Source organism: Cryptomeria japonica, chromosome 7 (assembly GCF_030272615.1).
Source record: "Cryptomeria japonica chromosome 7, Sugi_1.0, whole genome shotgun sequence".
In the NCBI taxonomy this organism is placed as follows: Eukaryota; Viridiplantae; Streptophyta; class Pinopsida; order Cupressales; family Cupressaceae; genus Cryptomeria; species Cryptomeria japonica.
This window is the reverse complement of record NC_081411.1, coordinates 574,181,344-574,198,511: the sequence shown is the minus strand read 5'-3', so window position 1 is coordinate 574,198,511 and position 17,168 is coordinate 574,181,344. Positions and strand designations below refer to the sequence as shown.

The 17,168-nt window shown below is 38.6% G+C and overlaps 1 protein-coding gene across 1 annotated transcript; it reads left to right on the top strand.

Moving 5' to 3' along the window:
* The first annotated feature begins 4,004 nt into the window (after positions 1 to 4,004).
* LOC131073084 (disease resistance protein RPV1-like) lies at positions 4,005 to 6,738 on the top strand. Its single transcript, XM_059208796.1, has 5 exons — positions 4,005 to 4,086; positions 4,190 to 5,082; positions 5,314 to 5,571; positions 5,757 to 6,114; positions 6,368 to 6,738. Exons 1-5 carry the CDS (start codon positions 4,005 to 4,007, stop codon positions 6,736 to 6,738), a joined length of 1,962 nt encoding a protein of 653 aa, XP_059064779.1.
* The last annotated feature ends 10,430 nt before the right edge of the window (positions 6,739 to 17,168 follow it).

Sequence of the window (17,168 nt, the reverse complement as noted above, 5' to 3'; positions counted from 1 at the left end):
AGCCAAAATACAAGACAAATCAATCATAATCAAAGCAGAAAAACAACAAATTATCATGATTTTGTTATAATCTAAAGTAACAATGATAAAATAACTTCAAAAACAATCCAATATACGAGACAAATCAATCATTCCAAAGCAAAAGTGACAAAAGAATATGAAAACCTGACTATTACTGTCCCAGAAAATCATGTGCAAAAGCAGTGGGGCCTCCAAACAACTTGCTATGCTGGTTTTTAGGCCATTGGGACTAAAATATATTAAGATGTTCCCATAACATGTATGGGTTATGGAAAACTTTTATGTCAACGTTCACAATTTCTCATAACTCGTATGAGTTATGTATAACTAGAAGTTTTGGCCTTAGTTCTACATAACCTGTATGGGTTATGTAGAACTAGGAAAAGGAGAGGGGGAGAGGGAGAGGGAGAGAGAGGGAGATTGGGGAAAGGAGAGGGGGAGAGGGAGAGAGAGGGAGCTCTGTGTGTGTGTGTGTGTGTGTGTGTGTGTGAGTGAGTGAGTGAGAGAGAGAGAGAGAGAGAGAGAGAGTAGGAGAGGGGTAGGGGGATGGATGGAGAGGGAGAGAGAGGGAGATTAGGAGAGGGGGAGGTAGAGAGGGAGGGAGAGGGAGATTGGGAAAAGGAGAGAGAGAGAGAGAGAGAGAGAGAGAGAGAGAGAGAGAGAGAGAGAGAGAGAGAGAGAGAGAGAGAGAGAGGAATAGAATAGGATAAGGAGAGGGGGATGGAGAGAGACTTAGAGACAAAGAGAGAAGGGGTTAAGGAGAAGAGGAGAGAGGAAGATTGAGAAAAGGAGAGGGCGAGAGGGAGATTGGAAAAAGGAGAGAGAGAGAGAGAGAGAGAGAGAGAGAGAGAGAGAGAGTAGGAGAGTAGGAGATAGGAAGAGGGAGATAATAGGATAAGGAGAGGGGGAGGGAGAGAGAGGGGGAGAGATAGAGGAGAAATTGGGAGAGAGGGAGAGGGAGAGGGAGGGCAGAGATGGGGAGAATAGGAGAGAGAGAGAGAGAGAGAGAGAGAGAGAGAGAGGGAGAGAGAGAGAGAGAGGGGGGGGGGAGGGGGAGAGGGAGAGGGAGGGGGAGAGAAAGAGAGAGAAGGGGGAGATGGTAAGAATAGGATAGGATAATGAGAGAGAGAGAGAGAGAGAGAGAGTAGGAGGAGGAGAGGGTGAGAGACATGAGGTAGAGAGAGAACAAGAAGGAGAAAAGGGTGAGAGAATCGAAAAAGAGAGAAGTGTGAGGGGGAGAGAGATGAGATAAAACTTAAGGAAGATAATTAGGGTTTAGAATAGACAAAGACAATGATGGGGGAAGGAAGATGAGAGAGAGAGGAAAAGAAGAGATAAATGCATGTATACAAACATATATACATATATCTATATAAATATATGTATATATAACTATAGATATGCATATATACATACATAAACACATATTATATAAGTATGTCTAAAACATGTGTAGTAAATGCTAAGTTTACAAGCATACATTATTATGTCTTCATAACCCATACGGGTTTTGTGAAAAAAAAAATGTTTTTAGTTTTACATAACCCATATGGGTTTTGTGAAAAAAAAAATGTTTTTAGTTTTACATAACCCGTACGGGTTTTGTGAAACAAAAAAAAATGTTTTTAGTTTTACATAACCCGTACGGGTTTTGTAAAACACAAAATAATGGTTTTAGTTCTACATAACCCGTACGGGTTATTTAGAACTACGAATAATAATTTTTGCTTTTCAAAACCCATGTGGGTTTTGGCTTGGTAAGAGGGTTGGAAAACGACCCTAAGGCTTGCAAGCCCATTTTCCCCCCTTTTTTGTCCCTTTACACATTTTTTCATCCTCCAACATGATTTCTCGACTTCATCGTCATCAGGTTTACAAATGATTAATTGGGTATCTCTAAAATTACCACCATAATCTCACACATCTTATTTTTCTGACCATATATTTTTTTCTATTTTTGGACAACATTAGCATAGTAAACTTTAATTTTATTTATCAGTGCCTTGACAATCCTCACAGACATATGTCTACCATTTTTTTAATAACTTTTGATATACTTGACCAAATTCAAATTAAATTATGTATTATTGTTCTACACTATATTCTATACACTTTTTTAAAAAAAGTTTGCATTTTTTATTATTTTGATGCAAGTTATGCCCAACGCACGAACAGGTACCAAATTTTCAGGATGCGGTCACTTAAAAAAATTATTAAAAAAAAATACTCAACGGAAAATTACAAAAAAATACACAACTTCTAGATCTCACTCTTACCTATCATCCTACCAAAGGGTTTTGCAAAATACTAAATGTTATATTTTTCTGAAAAAATCATGAATAGTTTTTTGTGCGTGAAAGGTTTGACCCTCTTAATCTTATCCAATTTTTTAAAAAATTAGTAGTTTAGAAACTAGATTCAGAGTGATATAATTCTTATTCTTTTCTCAACTCCTAGTTTTGAGTGCATGACCTTCAAATATCTCTTTGAAGTTCAGGTTTACATGTTTTCAGAAAAGAAAAGAAAAAAAAAAAGTGGCCACTTATACCCCACTTTTTGTTCACCATCTTGGTGCACTTACCCTCTAGCTTTAGTGCCTTTTGGATTGCATCCTCAAGTGATGTAGGATTGAGGGTGCTTACTAAGCCATAAGAGTCCTTTAATATTTTGACAAATAGGTAAGCTTGTCTATTTTAAGATACTTATGGCACAATAACGAAAAGTTTTTGGAATTTAGTGACATACTCCTCAACGGTTTCTTGTTGCCTTAGTTGTGTAAGTTCCCTAAGGTACCATTTGTGATGTTTCTGGTGAAACCTTTGGATGAGCTATTGGGTGAACTTGTCATAGGTTGTCATGTGTTGGTGGCCCTAGGTCATAAGGCCATGATGCCACCAATCATGGGTTGTTCCTTCCAAGTGGAGTATAAAAAATTTAATGGCATTTTCTTTTGTCATGGGGTTAAGTGTGAGGTAGGTTTCCAACTTTTGGACCCATAAACGTGTTGTAGACTTCTCGAATCCATTAAATCTAGAGAGGGTCATTTTACTAACTCTATCTTTTAATTCTTTATCAATTTTCCCTCTTCTCTTATTTGGGTCAATCCATGTTTTAACATCACAATAATCCCAAAAGGAGACTTCCTTCTTTATTTCAGGATCCAATCTTGAGTATGCTTTCGCAAATTCTTCCACACTATCCATGGGTGAATTGTTTACTTCTTCATCCATCATGTCTTCTTCCTGGGGCAAGAAAGGGGGTCATACCCATGTTGGGTTGTTATTTTTAGAATTGTTGGAGTGGGTATCCCTTCCATTGTTTTAGTTGGATCTAGAATTAGTGTTATTCATATTTTGGATCGCTTGGAGGAGAAGTTAGGTTGTTCTTTTGTTTCGCTCCATGAGAGTTTGAGTGAGGGTCCTCAATTCATTGCCCATTTGTTCACTCATGGTATTGTTGGGTGTAAGATTATTGATAGATGCAAGTTTACTTCTTTCTCTTTCTAAAGCCCTTTGAGCTCTTTAGCTAGGTTGCATTATCTACCTTTTACAGGATGGCAGAAAGGATTGCTCTAATACCAATTGTAATGTTCCCTTTTGAAATCCTTCCATTTTGTACCCTAGAATCACAAATTCAGTGGATAAGGAAAGAATGATATTTATGAGTGCACAATTGCCACTTTGAACCTTGCTTTAAACCTTGCTTTAGATCCTGACTACTCTTGATATTTCTGCAATTAGATCTATCTTCTATATTTGATTGTCTGACCATTTTTTCTTAACGAATATTTGACAAGAACTTCTAGTACCTTGTCATCTCTTAGCATCACTTGAATTTAATTAAGCATTATTTTCTTGACTATTATATGTTGCCATTCTCGTTAAATCTAAGATTTTATTGCATAAAATTGGAAGATGGTTGTTGGCTGGAACCGAGGAAGAACAACTTGCACAGCTTCGGAGACAAGTGGATGAAAGGGCAGAATGCTCCATTCGCAAATAAGCCTCTCACATTATCACGATTCAGAATGCAGCCAACCACCGGTTCCATTCCATGATCCTGAAGGTAAATTATCACCAATTATTTAGTTATCAATAAGCCTTTGTTCATAGCAAACTTGTGATTTATATATTTTTTTTAAAAACTGCTATACTGTTTTTATCTGTAGTTGTGGGCATAGATCAGAAGATTACTGAAGTGATCAAACTCATTGAGTGGGATAATGACAAGTCAGCTGCTGTGGCCGTGATTGTACACGGCATTGGTGGAGCCGGAAAAACCACTTTGGCAAATGAAGTGTTTGCATCTTTAAATTTGCAGGGCTGGAAATATTCTAAAGTCACTCTCGTCAAAAATTTAGAATCAAATCCTAACATAGAAGAAATACAGATTCAGATTTTAAGCGACTTGACTGGTAGAAAACATGAAAAGGTAAGAGATTTTCAGGATGGACAACAAAAGCTGAAATCGATTATGGAGAAAAAAGTTTTCATATATATCGACAACATCTTAAAGAGAGAACATCTGGAACGTCTTATACCCAAGCTGATCGACAGTCCAAAACTAGTGAGGATTCTTGCAACAGCAAGAAAAACAAATGTCTCTGTAGTGTTTGAAAGCTGCAGATTTGAACCCTGTAAATTATACGCCACTGAATCCCTGTCTGTGGAGGCTTCCCTTCAAGTGTTGTGTAGGAAAATTGACACTAAAAGAGACATTGATTCCATGGTGAAAGAAAAGCTTCAAGCTAGGGAGATTGCAAAAAAATGCAGTTGCTGTCCTCTGTTTTTAGAAGCGGTGGGAGCGTATCTCCATAAAAGAAGTAACAAAGTTAAAGCTTATGAAAAAGTTCTTGGCTGGCTAAATAATGAAAACGATTTCAGTTGTGACAAGGAAGACGTTTTTGAGGAGTCTCGAATTCTGTTTGCCTACCATGAACTTACACCTAGTGCTCAGGAGGCGTTCCTCGATATCTGCTCTTTCTTCTATAACTGGAAGTGGAATGAAGTTGCTTGGATTGTGGGAGAGGAAGCCATGGATTGTCTACTAGAGGGTGCTCTGGTCAAAAGAATAAAGGCCGAATCTCACTATGATGAATCTTATCTGAGCATTCACGACCTCATTTTGAGATCTGGTCGCAAAAAAATCAAAAGGCAATCGATACACAAGTGAAGATGATATTTCTATGGCAATGGATAGTGAAGAGGTATGAAAACTTTTTAAAGTATTAAATAATTAAAGATTTAAAGTTTCTAAATTTTGTAATGTTTTTTTTGGTTTGAATGTATCCAGGATCTTGCCCGAACAAAAGGAGTTTGGCAAAAATACAACATAAACCCGTTCAATGTGTCTGCAGAAGTATTAGACACTATGAGTAGGTCTCTCCGAGTATTTGCTATGGGAAACAACACAATTGTGAGCGGGCAATGCAGTAAGCGATTTGATGAGCTGAGGTTTCTACAAGCGGGCAAAGTGCCCAATTTGGCTATTGACATGTTGAAGCTTAAAAACTTGCGCTTCATGGAGAACAAAATTTGGAGTCTGCCCAAGGTAAGTTGATGTCAGTACTAAGTTTTAGTTTTTGTTTTTGTTTTTTCAAATATGACCAAATCTGTTTTGTACCCTTCACCCCCTCCACCCTACCCATTATGACGTCCTATTTTTTTGGAATGTTGTTAATAAGTCTCTTTTGGATGCAGCATTTTTCTTGATTGCAAGTACTCAAACTTTCGAAGAATGGAACTGATATACATCCAGGGATAGAGTTTGGGCATCTTATTCAACTAAAACATTTGGAGCTGACAGGATTTCATATTGCAGAAGTCTCAAGTTTTGTGAAGTTTTACTGTCTGCAGAAGTTAATACTGTCCGGCATTAAAGGTCTGAAGGAGCTACCGGGGTCAATTGGGAAGCTCCGATCACTACGAGAGTTACATTTACGCCAGTGTAATGACCTAATCCGGTTACAAGAAGGATTTGGAGAACTTAACTCCCTTACTGTGCTTGAGTTCGCAAATTCCAAAAGTTTGCAAGAGCTCCCATGTGACTTCAAAAAGCTGTTGTCATTACAGTCACTCATACTATATGCGTGCTGTAATCTTCTTTGGCTACCGGAAGGGATTGAAAACCTACCATCCTTAAAATTTTAAGGGCTGTAGTATGCTGAGTAGTCTCCCACACAAGATTTGCGACTTGTCTCTCCAGAAGAGTACAAGTTCATTGACTGGCTTGAAGAACTTAAAGGTGCTTCCCAACGGCTTCGGTCAATTAAGTTGGCTGCAAAGTTTATACTTAGATTATTGTGAATGTTTGCAAGAATTGTGCGATGACTTTCATCGCTTGGCAGGGTTGAAGACATTAAGCATGTCTGGATGCAAGAGCTTGTTAAGGCTACCTGAAGATTTTGGGAAACTTAGCTGTTTGCAAACATTAAGATTATCAGAGTGTGATAAGATGCATGAATTGGGCAGCTACTTTGGATGTCTCGGAGCTCTAAAACATTTGTATCTGTCCAAACTTCCTGATGGTTTTGGGAAACTTGGGTGTTTGGAAAGGTTAGACTTATCAGGGTGTGATAAGATACAGGAACTGTGCAGCGACTTTGGGTGTCTCGGAGCTCTAAAACATTTGTATCTGTCCAAATGCAAAAGCATGTCCAAACTTCCTGATGGTTTTGGGAAACTTGGCTGTTTGAAAAGCTTAGATTTATCAGTGTGATAAGATGCATGAATTGAGCAGCGACTTTGGATGTCTCGGAGCTCTAAAACATTTGTATCTGTCCAAATGCAAAAGTCTGTCCAAACTTCCTGATGGTTTTGGGAAACTTGGCTGTTTGGAAAGGTTAGACTTATCAGGGTGTGATAAGATAGAGGAACTGTGCAGCGACTTTGGGTGTCTCGGAGCTCTAAAACATTTGTATCTGTCCAAATGCAAAAGCATGTCCAAACTTCCTGATGGTTCTGGGAAACTTGGCTGTTTGAAAAGCTTAGATTTATCAGTGTGATAAGATGCATGAATTGGGCAGCGACTTTGGATGTCTCGGAGCTCTAAAACATTTGTATCTGTCCAAATGCAAAAGCCTGTCCAAACTTCCTGATGGTTTTGGGAAACTTGGCTGTTTGAAAAGCTTAGAATTATCAGAGTGTGATAAGATGCATGAATTGGGCAGCGACTTTGGATGTCTCGGAGCTCTAAATCATTTGGATCTGTCCAAATGCAAAAGCCTGTCCAAACTTCCTGATGGTTTTGGGAAACTTGGTTGTTTGGAAAGGTTAGAATTATCAGAGTGTGATAAGATGCATGAATTGGGCAGCGACTTTGGATATCTCGGAGCTCTAAATCATTTGGATCTGTCCAAATGCAAAAGCCTGTCCAAACTTTCCGATGGTTTTGGCAAACTTGTCTGTTTGGAAAGGTTAGTATTATCAGGGTGTGATAAGATACAGGAACTGTGCAGCGACTTTGGATGCCTTAGAGCTCTAAAATATTTGGATTTGTCCAAATGCATAAGCCTGTCCAAACTTCCTGATGGTTTTGGGAAACATGGCTGTTTGAAAAGCTTAGAATTATCAGAGTGTGATAAGATGCATGAATTGGGCAGCGACTTTGGATGTCTCGGAGCTCTAGAACATTTGTATCTGTCCAAATGCAAAAGCCTATCCAAACTTCCTGATGGTTTTGGGAAACTTGGCTGTTTGAAAAGCTTAGAATTATCAGAGTGTGATAAGATGCATGAATTGGGCAGCGACTTTGGATGTCTCGGAGCTCTAAATCATTTGGATCTGTCCAAATGCAAAAGCCTGTCCAAACTTCCCGATGGTTTTGGCAAACTTGTCTGTTTGGAAAGGTTAGTATTATCAGGGTGTGATAAGATACAGGAACTGTGCAGTGACTTTGGATGCCTTAGAACTCTAAAATATTTGGATCTGTCCAAATGCATAAGCATGTCCAAACTTCCTGATGGTTTTGGGAAACTTGGCCGCTTGGAAACGCTGGATTTATCAATGTGCTATAAACTGGAGGAGCTCTCAAGCGATTTTCACTGCCTGGCATCCCTAATAAAATTAGATCTGTCATATTGTGAAAGCCTAGGTGAAAAATGGATGGAGAATGTGGGGTCTTTTCAGAGCTTGTGGCGGCTAAATATTTCACGGAGTGAAAAGATGATCAGGCGGTGGATAGAAATGTACAGGGGAAAAGAAGATTGGAATTTCGTGGTGATAACAGACGACTCCTGGCAGGTAGGAGTGGTGATTTATATCCGATTGATAATTATATCTTATATTTGAATGTATTTCTTTTGCAGAGAATGAAAGCTTTGTATTATTCAATAACTTGTCTTAATTTGCAGGAAACAGAGGAGGGACGTAGTGCTTTATTGTTGAAGGTAATGATATCAAAGATATTTGACGAAGGTCTACTGATCGACATCCATAGATGCCCCTTCTATCCATCCTCCCTTCCACCGGCCTCCCGTCTCATCTTCATTATTGAAGGTCGTTGGTATAGTTCCTTGCAAACAGAGGGTAACTTAATTGAAAAAGGTAAAAAACAACTAGAATCGTACTCAAGAGAGTGGCCAATCATATATGCCGGCAGATATTTCAGTGCATTACCATCTGAGGTGAGAGATAGAATTATGGCTTATTCACCTTCCTTATTCCTTGATGAGGTGTCTGCTACTTTCCCCAAAATCTATGGAACATACCCCTCTGTTTTCAGAAGCAGAGTTAATTTAGAAGTAAAAGGTATAAAATGTCCGTCCGTATGGGAAGATATCTCGTATATATTAAATGAAGCAGCTTTTTTATTGAGAGCTCCGAGTGTAAGCAACGTAGAAATCCTGAGAGCAATGCTGCAAACAGATTTTCTCCTCAAGAAAAATCGGCAGGTATTTTTTTATTATTTGGTTTCTTAGTTTTGAACTTTTTCTATTAATCAAAAGACTCATGCAAATCGATAAATTGACATTGCTTCCCTATTCAAGCTTATGCAAGTTGGTAAAATTTAAAAAATTGTAGGTGAAACTCATGGATTTACAAGGAAAAGTGACATTGCTTTTCTTTTCAAACTGCGACATGACTAAGTGGCACTATTCAGCGTTCAATGATTTATATATGAAGATACAAGGCAGATATCACAATCTCGTAGAAGTGGTTTGGGTTGCATATTGTGAGGAGGATTTGTTCAAGAGAGTTGCTGCAGATGCTCCATGCCCAATGCTCCATAATTTGATTCTATCGTCACTAGAGCATTTCTTTTCTTTAATAGAATTCCCACTCAATTTAACTCCATGCCCGGTGCTGGTGTTGGATGGCAAAGGAAGAATCTCCAACAAGAATGCATTTGAGATAATAGAAAGGTGGGGAGTGGAAGCATTTCCATTTTCGCAGGGTCGGGAAGAAGAGCTCAGAAATTCAGAATGGGAGATGATGTGCAACTGCAGCCAATTTCTTTTTCAAAATCTGCCCTCCGGTCAATCAGAGGTGAAGTTGAAGTACTTATTTTATTCTAAGCCCTTTTTTCTAAGCAGTTTGAAAATTAGTTAAAATCATTCCTAATGGAATTTGATGGTCTAAACGTTCGTTTTCTCTATTTTAGATAGTATATTACAGACTTGAAATTTACTAGATTGACATGTTATATTTTATTTTTATAGCACTGTGTATATGACATTTTAAATTACTAATAGAACGCAAAATTTATTATAAGTGACGGGTAGGGGTGACAATCAAAGGTGTTGAGAAACATGTGTCTCAACCTTGCAGTCTTTTTCTGGAAAATTCCAGAATTTGTTTGAGGTAGTTTTCCACATGTTTATGCATTGGAAAATGGTTAGTGAGTTGTTAAAAATGAGTCTTGTCCATAGTAGAATATAGGTGGGCCATTTTTAGAGCCTTAATGACTCATTTTGTGACTTTTAAGAGGGTCTAAGCTAGGGGACAAAATTATGGACGGGATTACTATTTTAACCTGGTTGTTTTTCCATTTTGGAAATGTAAATGTCAAAAATGGGCACCATGTGGCATGGTGGTTAAGCCCATGGTTTTGTAAAACCACAAATGGTTTCCAGGTTGTAAAATCACTATAAAAGGAGGGCTTGGGGAGGAGTTTGATAATTGAGTTTTTTGCAAGACTGGATGCTAGAAGGAGTCTCTCTGAGTTCGAGTTGTGGTGATGCGCTCCTGTAAGAACTTGCATTGCAAGTGTATTGTAATCAGCTTGATTTGATAATACATTGTGCGAGTTTTGGAGGGTGGGGTTTTTCTCCCAGAAGGGTTTCCCCACGGTAATCACTGTGTTATGTGTTCATTGCTATTTTGTTTATGCTTTATTGTGCATTTCTTGATATCTTAGTAATATTTAAGTTGAAAGTTGCATAACCGTCCTCTCAAGATTAGCGTAGGAAGCGTTTCCGCACACCTTTGCTTCCTTACAAGTGGTATCAGAGCCTGGCCAGTTTTGGTTCTATTTGTTGGGTACAGGGTTTTTTGAGCTAATCAAAGTTTGAGTGGGAGCTTGTGCAGAGTATTTCATTTCTATGTTGCAGGATTGAAAAGATGGCAAGTATATCAGGGAGGATTGATGTAGAGAAGTTTTCTGGCACAAACTTTGAGATGTGGAAGCTGAAGATGGAAGATCTGTTGATTGATCGAGATCTATGGGATGCGATTGATGAGAATAAGCATAGGCCCGCAGATCCAACTTTAGCTGCACAATATGATGTGACTGATAGAAAAGCTAAAGGTCTCATCAGATTGTGTCTTGCAGACTCTATTCTGATAAATGTCCATGAAGAATCTACTGCAAAGAAGCTTTGGAAGAAGCTAAGTGAGATCTACCAAGCAAAATCACTTGTGAACAAGATCTTCTTAAGGAAGAAATTGTATTCTTTGAGAATGGAAGAAGGTGGACGAATTTATGAGCATCTGGAAAGCTTTAATATGTTGGTAACTCAGTTGACCTCTGTTGGGGTGCCAATGGATGAAGAAGAAAGATGTCAAATCTTGCTATGTTCGTTGCCAGACTCATGGGACAGCCTTGTGATGGCCATAGGGAGCACTGCAGTCGTCTTGAAGGTGGAGGATGTTGTTGGTTCTCTACTTTCTGAGGAGATAAGATGGAGGTTTCTCTTAATGCCAAAGAGGCTCTGAGTGTTCGAGGAAGACCAAAAGAAAGAGGCAAGAATGAAAAGTAGCATGGTCGTTCTAAGTCCAAGAATAAGGGGAGATCAAAATCTCCTGGTAAGTCCAAGGTAATTTGCTGGAATTGTGGAAAGCCCAGACATTTCCGAAAGGACTGTAAAGAAGAAAAAGAAGAAGAAGCAAGATTCTGATTCTGAGTCCGAGAAGGAAGATAGAGATGCTTTCATTGCGGCCTTGGCCACTCGTGCAGGTGACAATGCATGGTTAATAGACTCAGGTGCATCTCTCCACATGACTCCTAATAGAAACTAGTTTAGTAAGTATGAAAATTTTGATGGTGGTAAGGTGTATTTGGGTGATAACTCAATACTTGATATTGTTGGTTGTGGAAGTATTCGTGTGAAATTTTATGATGGTAGAATTAGAAAATTTGATGGTGTCTTGCATATCCCAGGACTAGCAAGGAATTTGTTATCTGTTAGCAAGCTAATAGATGCGGGTATGCATGTACAGTTTTCTGAAGCAGGTGTGAAAATGGTAAGAGGTGCTATGGTGATAGCAAGAGGAAGCAGATTGGGTACACTGTACCAGCTTGATGCATGCACAGTTGAGTGCAATAGTACTTCTGATAAGATTGTGAAAAAGACTACTCACTTGGAAAAGGAGAGAGTTTCTCTTTCAACAGATGGTCGTGGTTTTTGGGCACCCAAGGGTGCTCTGTCTATCGAATCAAAGTTGCCTGCAGAGAAGACCATGTTATGGCACCAGAGACTTGGCCACATAGGTGAGAAGGGTCTGCGAACCTTGAAAAATAAGAACCTTGTTGATGGGTTGAATGATTGCAATCTTGAATTTGATTTTTGTGAGCATTGTATCTATGGTAAACAAAACCGCATTCAGTTTTACTCGAGTTCTCATAAGTCTTCATGTATTTTGGATCTAATCCATTCGAATGTATTTGGTCCAGTTGATGTTCCTTCTATTGGTAGATCAGTTTATTATGTTTCTTTCATTGATGATTTCAATAGAAGAACACGGGTTTATTTTCTTAGGAGTAAAACTGAAGTTTTCAGTCGTTTCAAAGAATTTAAAGCAATGGTTGAGTTGCAGACTGGAAATAAAATAAAATGTTTGAGAACTGATAATGGTGGTGAATTTTGCTCCAATGATTTTGACACATTTTGTAAAGATTGTGGTATTAAAAGAGAGAAGACAACTCCGTATTCTCCACAACAGAATGGAGTTGCAGAAAGAATGAACAGGACCTTGATGGAGAAAGCTAGGAGTATGCTGAGTGGAGCTGGACTAGAACAAAAGTTCTGGGCTGAAGCTGTAACCACTGCCTGCTACCTGATAAACAGGTCTCCTACATCAGCTCTTGTTGATAAGACGCCAATGGAAGCGTGGTCAGGCCACAAGCCTTCACTTAGACATCTGAGAGTGTTCGGTTGCGAAGCATATGCTCATGTGCCAAAGGAGAAGCGGACAAAATTGGACAACAACGCTGTTAAATGTATTTTCATCGGATACAGTTATGGTGTAAAAGGATACAAGCTTTGGAATCCTGTTGAACAAATTGTATTTTATTCAAGAAGTGTTATTTTTAGAGAAACTAAGCCTTCTTCTGTTACAGTGCAGCCAAAACAAACAGAACAAAAGAAAGATGTGATTCAACTACCTGCTACACCGGAGAAAGTTGAATCGAGGCCCTTAGAAAGACAAGAAGTCGAGGAGAGCTCTATGAGTTCTGAATCATCAGAGGAAGAAGAGGTACCTGAAGCTGAACCTGAACCAGATCTTGCTCGAAGGTCTACTAGACAAAGGAAACCACCTGAAAGGTATGGGTATTCTCCTGATGATTGGAGATGCATATTTGCATTGAATGCTAACATTGATGAACTGAGATCTGTAGAAGAGGCTCTTGGTATGAATGATTCAAAGTCCTGGAAAATAGCCATGGATGAAGAAATGGCAGCTCTTAAGAGGAATGAAACATGGGACCTTGTACCATTGCATGAAGGACGAAAGCTTGTTGGTTGTAAATGGGTGTTCAAGAAGAAGATGGGTTCAGATGGAAGCATTGAGAAGTATAAAGCACGTTTGGTTGCAAAAGGTTACTCTCAAGTTGAGGGAGTAGATTATGGTGAGATTTTTTCTCCAGTAGCCAAAATGACATCCATTAGATTTTTACTTTCTATTGTAGCAGCCTGTGATCTAGAGATCGAGCAAATGGATGTGAAAACAGCTTTCCTTCATGGAGATTTGGAGGAAGAAATTTACATGACACAGCCAAAGCACTATGTGATGAAAGGTAAAAGTCATTTGGTCTGTAAGTTGAAGAAATCCTTGTATGGTTTAAAACAGAGTCCTAGGATGTGGTACCAGAAGTTTGATGCATATGTGTTGAGTTTGAGATTTGTGCGATCTAAATTTGATCACTGTATATATTTTAAATCTGATGGTGATCGTTTCTTGGTTATTGCCCTGTATGTCGATGACATGTTTATTGGCAAAGGAAAAGGTTTGATTGCAGAGTTAAAATCTCAGCTCTTGATAAAGTTTGAAATGAAAGATCTTGGTGCAGCTAGGCACATTCTGGGAATGGAGATTGTAAGAGATAGACAAAACAGAAAGCTTTGGCTAGGCCAAAGCAAGTATGTTGGTACTATTTTGAAAAGATTCAATATGCAGGATTCAAGACCATTGAGTGTTCCTATTACAATGGGAACAAAGCTTTCTAGTTCACAGTGTCCTACATCCCCATTGGAGATGGAAGAGATGAGTCGAGTACCATATCAGAGTGTTGTTGGAAGTTTGATGTATACTATGGTTTGTACAAGACCAGACATTGCCCAAGCAGTGGGAGTTCTTTCTCGTTATATGTCTAATCCAGGAAGAGCACATTGGGATGCAGTAAAAAGAGTTTTCAGATACTTGAGGGGTACTTCAGAGTACTTGATATGTTTTCATGGAACAGGAAATGAGCATTCCTTAGATATTCGAGGCTATGTGGATTCAGACTGGGCCGGTGATGTTGATAGAAGAAGATCCACCAGTGCATATGTGTTTACATTATTCGGTGGTGCAATCAGTTGGATGAGCAAGCGACAAGCTGTGGTCACTTTGTCCACTACTGAGGCAGAATATATGGCAGCTACTCATGCATGTAAGGAAGCCATCTGGCTAAAGAGATTGTGTTCAGATATAGAGTTCAAACAGGGTGCAGTGACAATTTACAGTGACAGTCAGAGTGCAATCTGCCTAGCGAAGAACCCTACTTTTCATGCCAGGACCAAGCACATTGATGTACAATATCATTTTGTGAGAGATATGATTGAGGATGGCAAGGTGAAGCTAGAAAAGGTAGAAACTTTGGTGAATGTTGCTGATGCATTAACTAAGCCCGTGAGCACAGAGAAATTCAGATGGTGTTCAGAGTCTATGGGCCTCTCGGCCCCTAGCAATTAAGTCCATGATATTTTGGATCCCCTGACTCTTGCAAGGTGTTCGACAAGTGGGAGAATGTTGAGAAACATGTGTCTCAACCTTGCAGTCTTTTTCTAGAAAATTCCAGAATTTGTTTGAGGTAGTTTTCCACATGTTTATGCATTGGAAAATGGTTAGTGAGTTGTTAAAAATGAGTCTTGTCCATAGTAGAATATAGGTGGGCCTTTTTTAGAGCCTTAATGACTCATTTTGTGACTTTTAAGAGGGTCTAAGCTAGGGGACAAAATTATGGACGGGATTACTATTTTAACCTGGTTGTTTTTCCATTTTGGAAATGTAAATGTCAAAAATGGGCACCATGTGGCATGGTGGTTAAGCCCATGGTTTTGTAAAACCACAAGTGGTTTCCAGGTTGTAAAATCACTATAAAAGGAGGGCTTGGGGAGGAGTTTGATAATTGAGTTTTTTGCAAGACTAGATGCTAGAAGGAGTCTCTCTGAGTTCGATTTGTGGTGATGCGCTCCTGTAAGAACTTGCATTGCACTGTGTTATGTGTTCATTGCTATTTTGTTTATGCTTTATTGTGCATTTCTTGATATCTTAGTAATATTTAAGTTGAAAGTTGCATAACCGTCCTCTCAAGATTAGCGTAGGAAGCGTTTCCGCACACCTTTGCTTCCTTACAAAAGGCCTGATTTTATTTAACACGCATATATGATATGATATGTATGTATGTGGGAGAATTATCTTATTTTTGTTTTTTCTGGTTGTCCCGATAACAGGTGAAAGATGGGTCGCCAAGTGGAGAAATGAAGATGTTATTCGTGGGTAGAGTAAATGACATGTTGCAGTTGTGTGCTGAGGTGGAGTACGCTCTCACCAAGTTGAAAGGCCATTTTCAACTCTACTATATTTGGAGTACAGATGATAAGTCCAGTACAGACGGTACGTGCCTATGGTATACGGATGAAAATTGCATTACAGATGATAACACGAAGCTCTTAGGGGAGATGAGCCCCATTCCCAGCATCTCACTATTTGAAGCAGACAGATTTTGGCGGCACATGAAGTATTTGTACAACGATTTAACAAGAATGGGAAGTGACGAAAAAATAGTAGAACTGAGAAATATGGTACGTGGTATTATTAGTGCAGAAGTTGTGAGTGTGAAAGAGGAGGAGAGACGAGTAATGGTGGTGGATGAGAAGGGGGAGATGGTGAGCGGAAGAGGAAGGAGGTGGTAGAGGCACTATTTCAGTGGGTTCAACTCCATATTGTCTCGAAGCTGGCCACTGAAGTTAATATGAGAGGTATTAGAGCAGTTTTGGAGGAGCAAAGGAAAGACGGGATAATCCATTCTAAACATCATCCCCAACATCTTATGCTTCAAATATCTGGACATTATGCAAATCCGCGGTGCACTCTATGCTCCAAAAAGGGTACTTGTAATTATTATCGGTGCAATGTTTGTGAAAATCATGTAGTGTGTAATGAATGTATCCGAGTAGCGTGAGTCCTTTAGAGGAAAGTCAAAAGTTTAGGAGTTATAAGTAGCTACGGTATTTTAGGAAGGTCGCTGGGGATGCCCCTCTTTCTATTCATCATAAAGCTGAGTTCTTATGTTATTAGTTTCTGTAAGATTGTGTTTTTAGCTATTTAACTAGCAATCTTATTTTGGTGTGCAATGGGTACATCGAAGAGTTGTGGAAGTTCAATGAAGATTTTTTTTTTTTAAATACATTTGTGTAGTACATGAGACAATTGAGAGGTCATTGCAACAAACGTTTCAATGAAGAGTTGATATATTCAAATCAACTATGCATCCAATAGACTCAAATTACCAATAGACATGTCTTATGTTTGCAATTTGGAGAGAGAGAGAGAGACAGAGAGGGGCAAATAGGTATAGATATAGATATCTAGGAAGAGGGTGAGGGAGGGATGTATGTAGATTTCTCCTTCCCTTTACTATACCAAAATCTAAATATGTTATTTTTTGGTTGCTCCTTCAATTCTCTAGAATAAGAGAAGACTTGTAAATTACTAATGATTCAAAATGAATGCTAATGGTTGCCTTTAAATACTAGCACATAAACCAAATTTTATATAACTTGTACTTAGTTGACTAAAGACATGAAAATAAAGGGACCCATTTAGTCAATTGTTGAATTTAAATTCTAGAAAGGACATAATTAACTTTGTGATTATATAGTTAATCATACAGCCGTATAAACAACATTAGGTGACTAAGTGATTAGATGTATGTGGCTAACAACATTATCAAGGTAGGTGTATTAGCAAGTGTGATAAATATAAGAATAAAATTATCATATATATGTATGTATGTATAAAGTTTTCAAACCTACTTTTACATGCAATTACACTATACATGTATATGTAGTCACTTTGTTTGTTTAGAAAGTTCATGCAATTATTTTATATAATATTGACTAGTTCAAAGGCAAATGATCTTACTTTTTATAATAGATTGTTGTTTCTTATCATTATGACTAGTGGAGTATTCATAGACCATATGGGTGAGAACACGAGAAATAA

What these genes read in the sequence shown, in the direction of transcription:
- LOC131073084 (XM_059208796.1), top strand. Translation starts at nt 4,005, where the DNA reads ATGCTCCATTCGCAAATAAGCCTCTCACATTATCACGATTCAGAATGC. An exon ending in AAATTTGGAGTCTGCCCAAG is followed by an intron (nt 5,572 to 5,756) that starts GTAAGTTGATGT and finishes AAACTTTCGAAG; the next exon opens with AATGGAACTGATATACATCC. An exon ending in ACTCATACTATATGCGTGCT is followed by an intron (nt 6,115 to 6,367) that starts GTAATCTTCTTT and finishes ATCGCTTGGCAG; the next exon opens with GGTTGAAGACATTAAGCATG.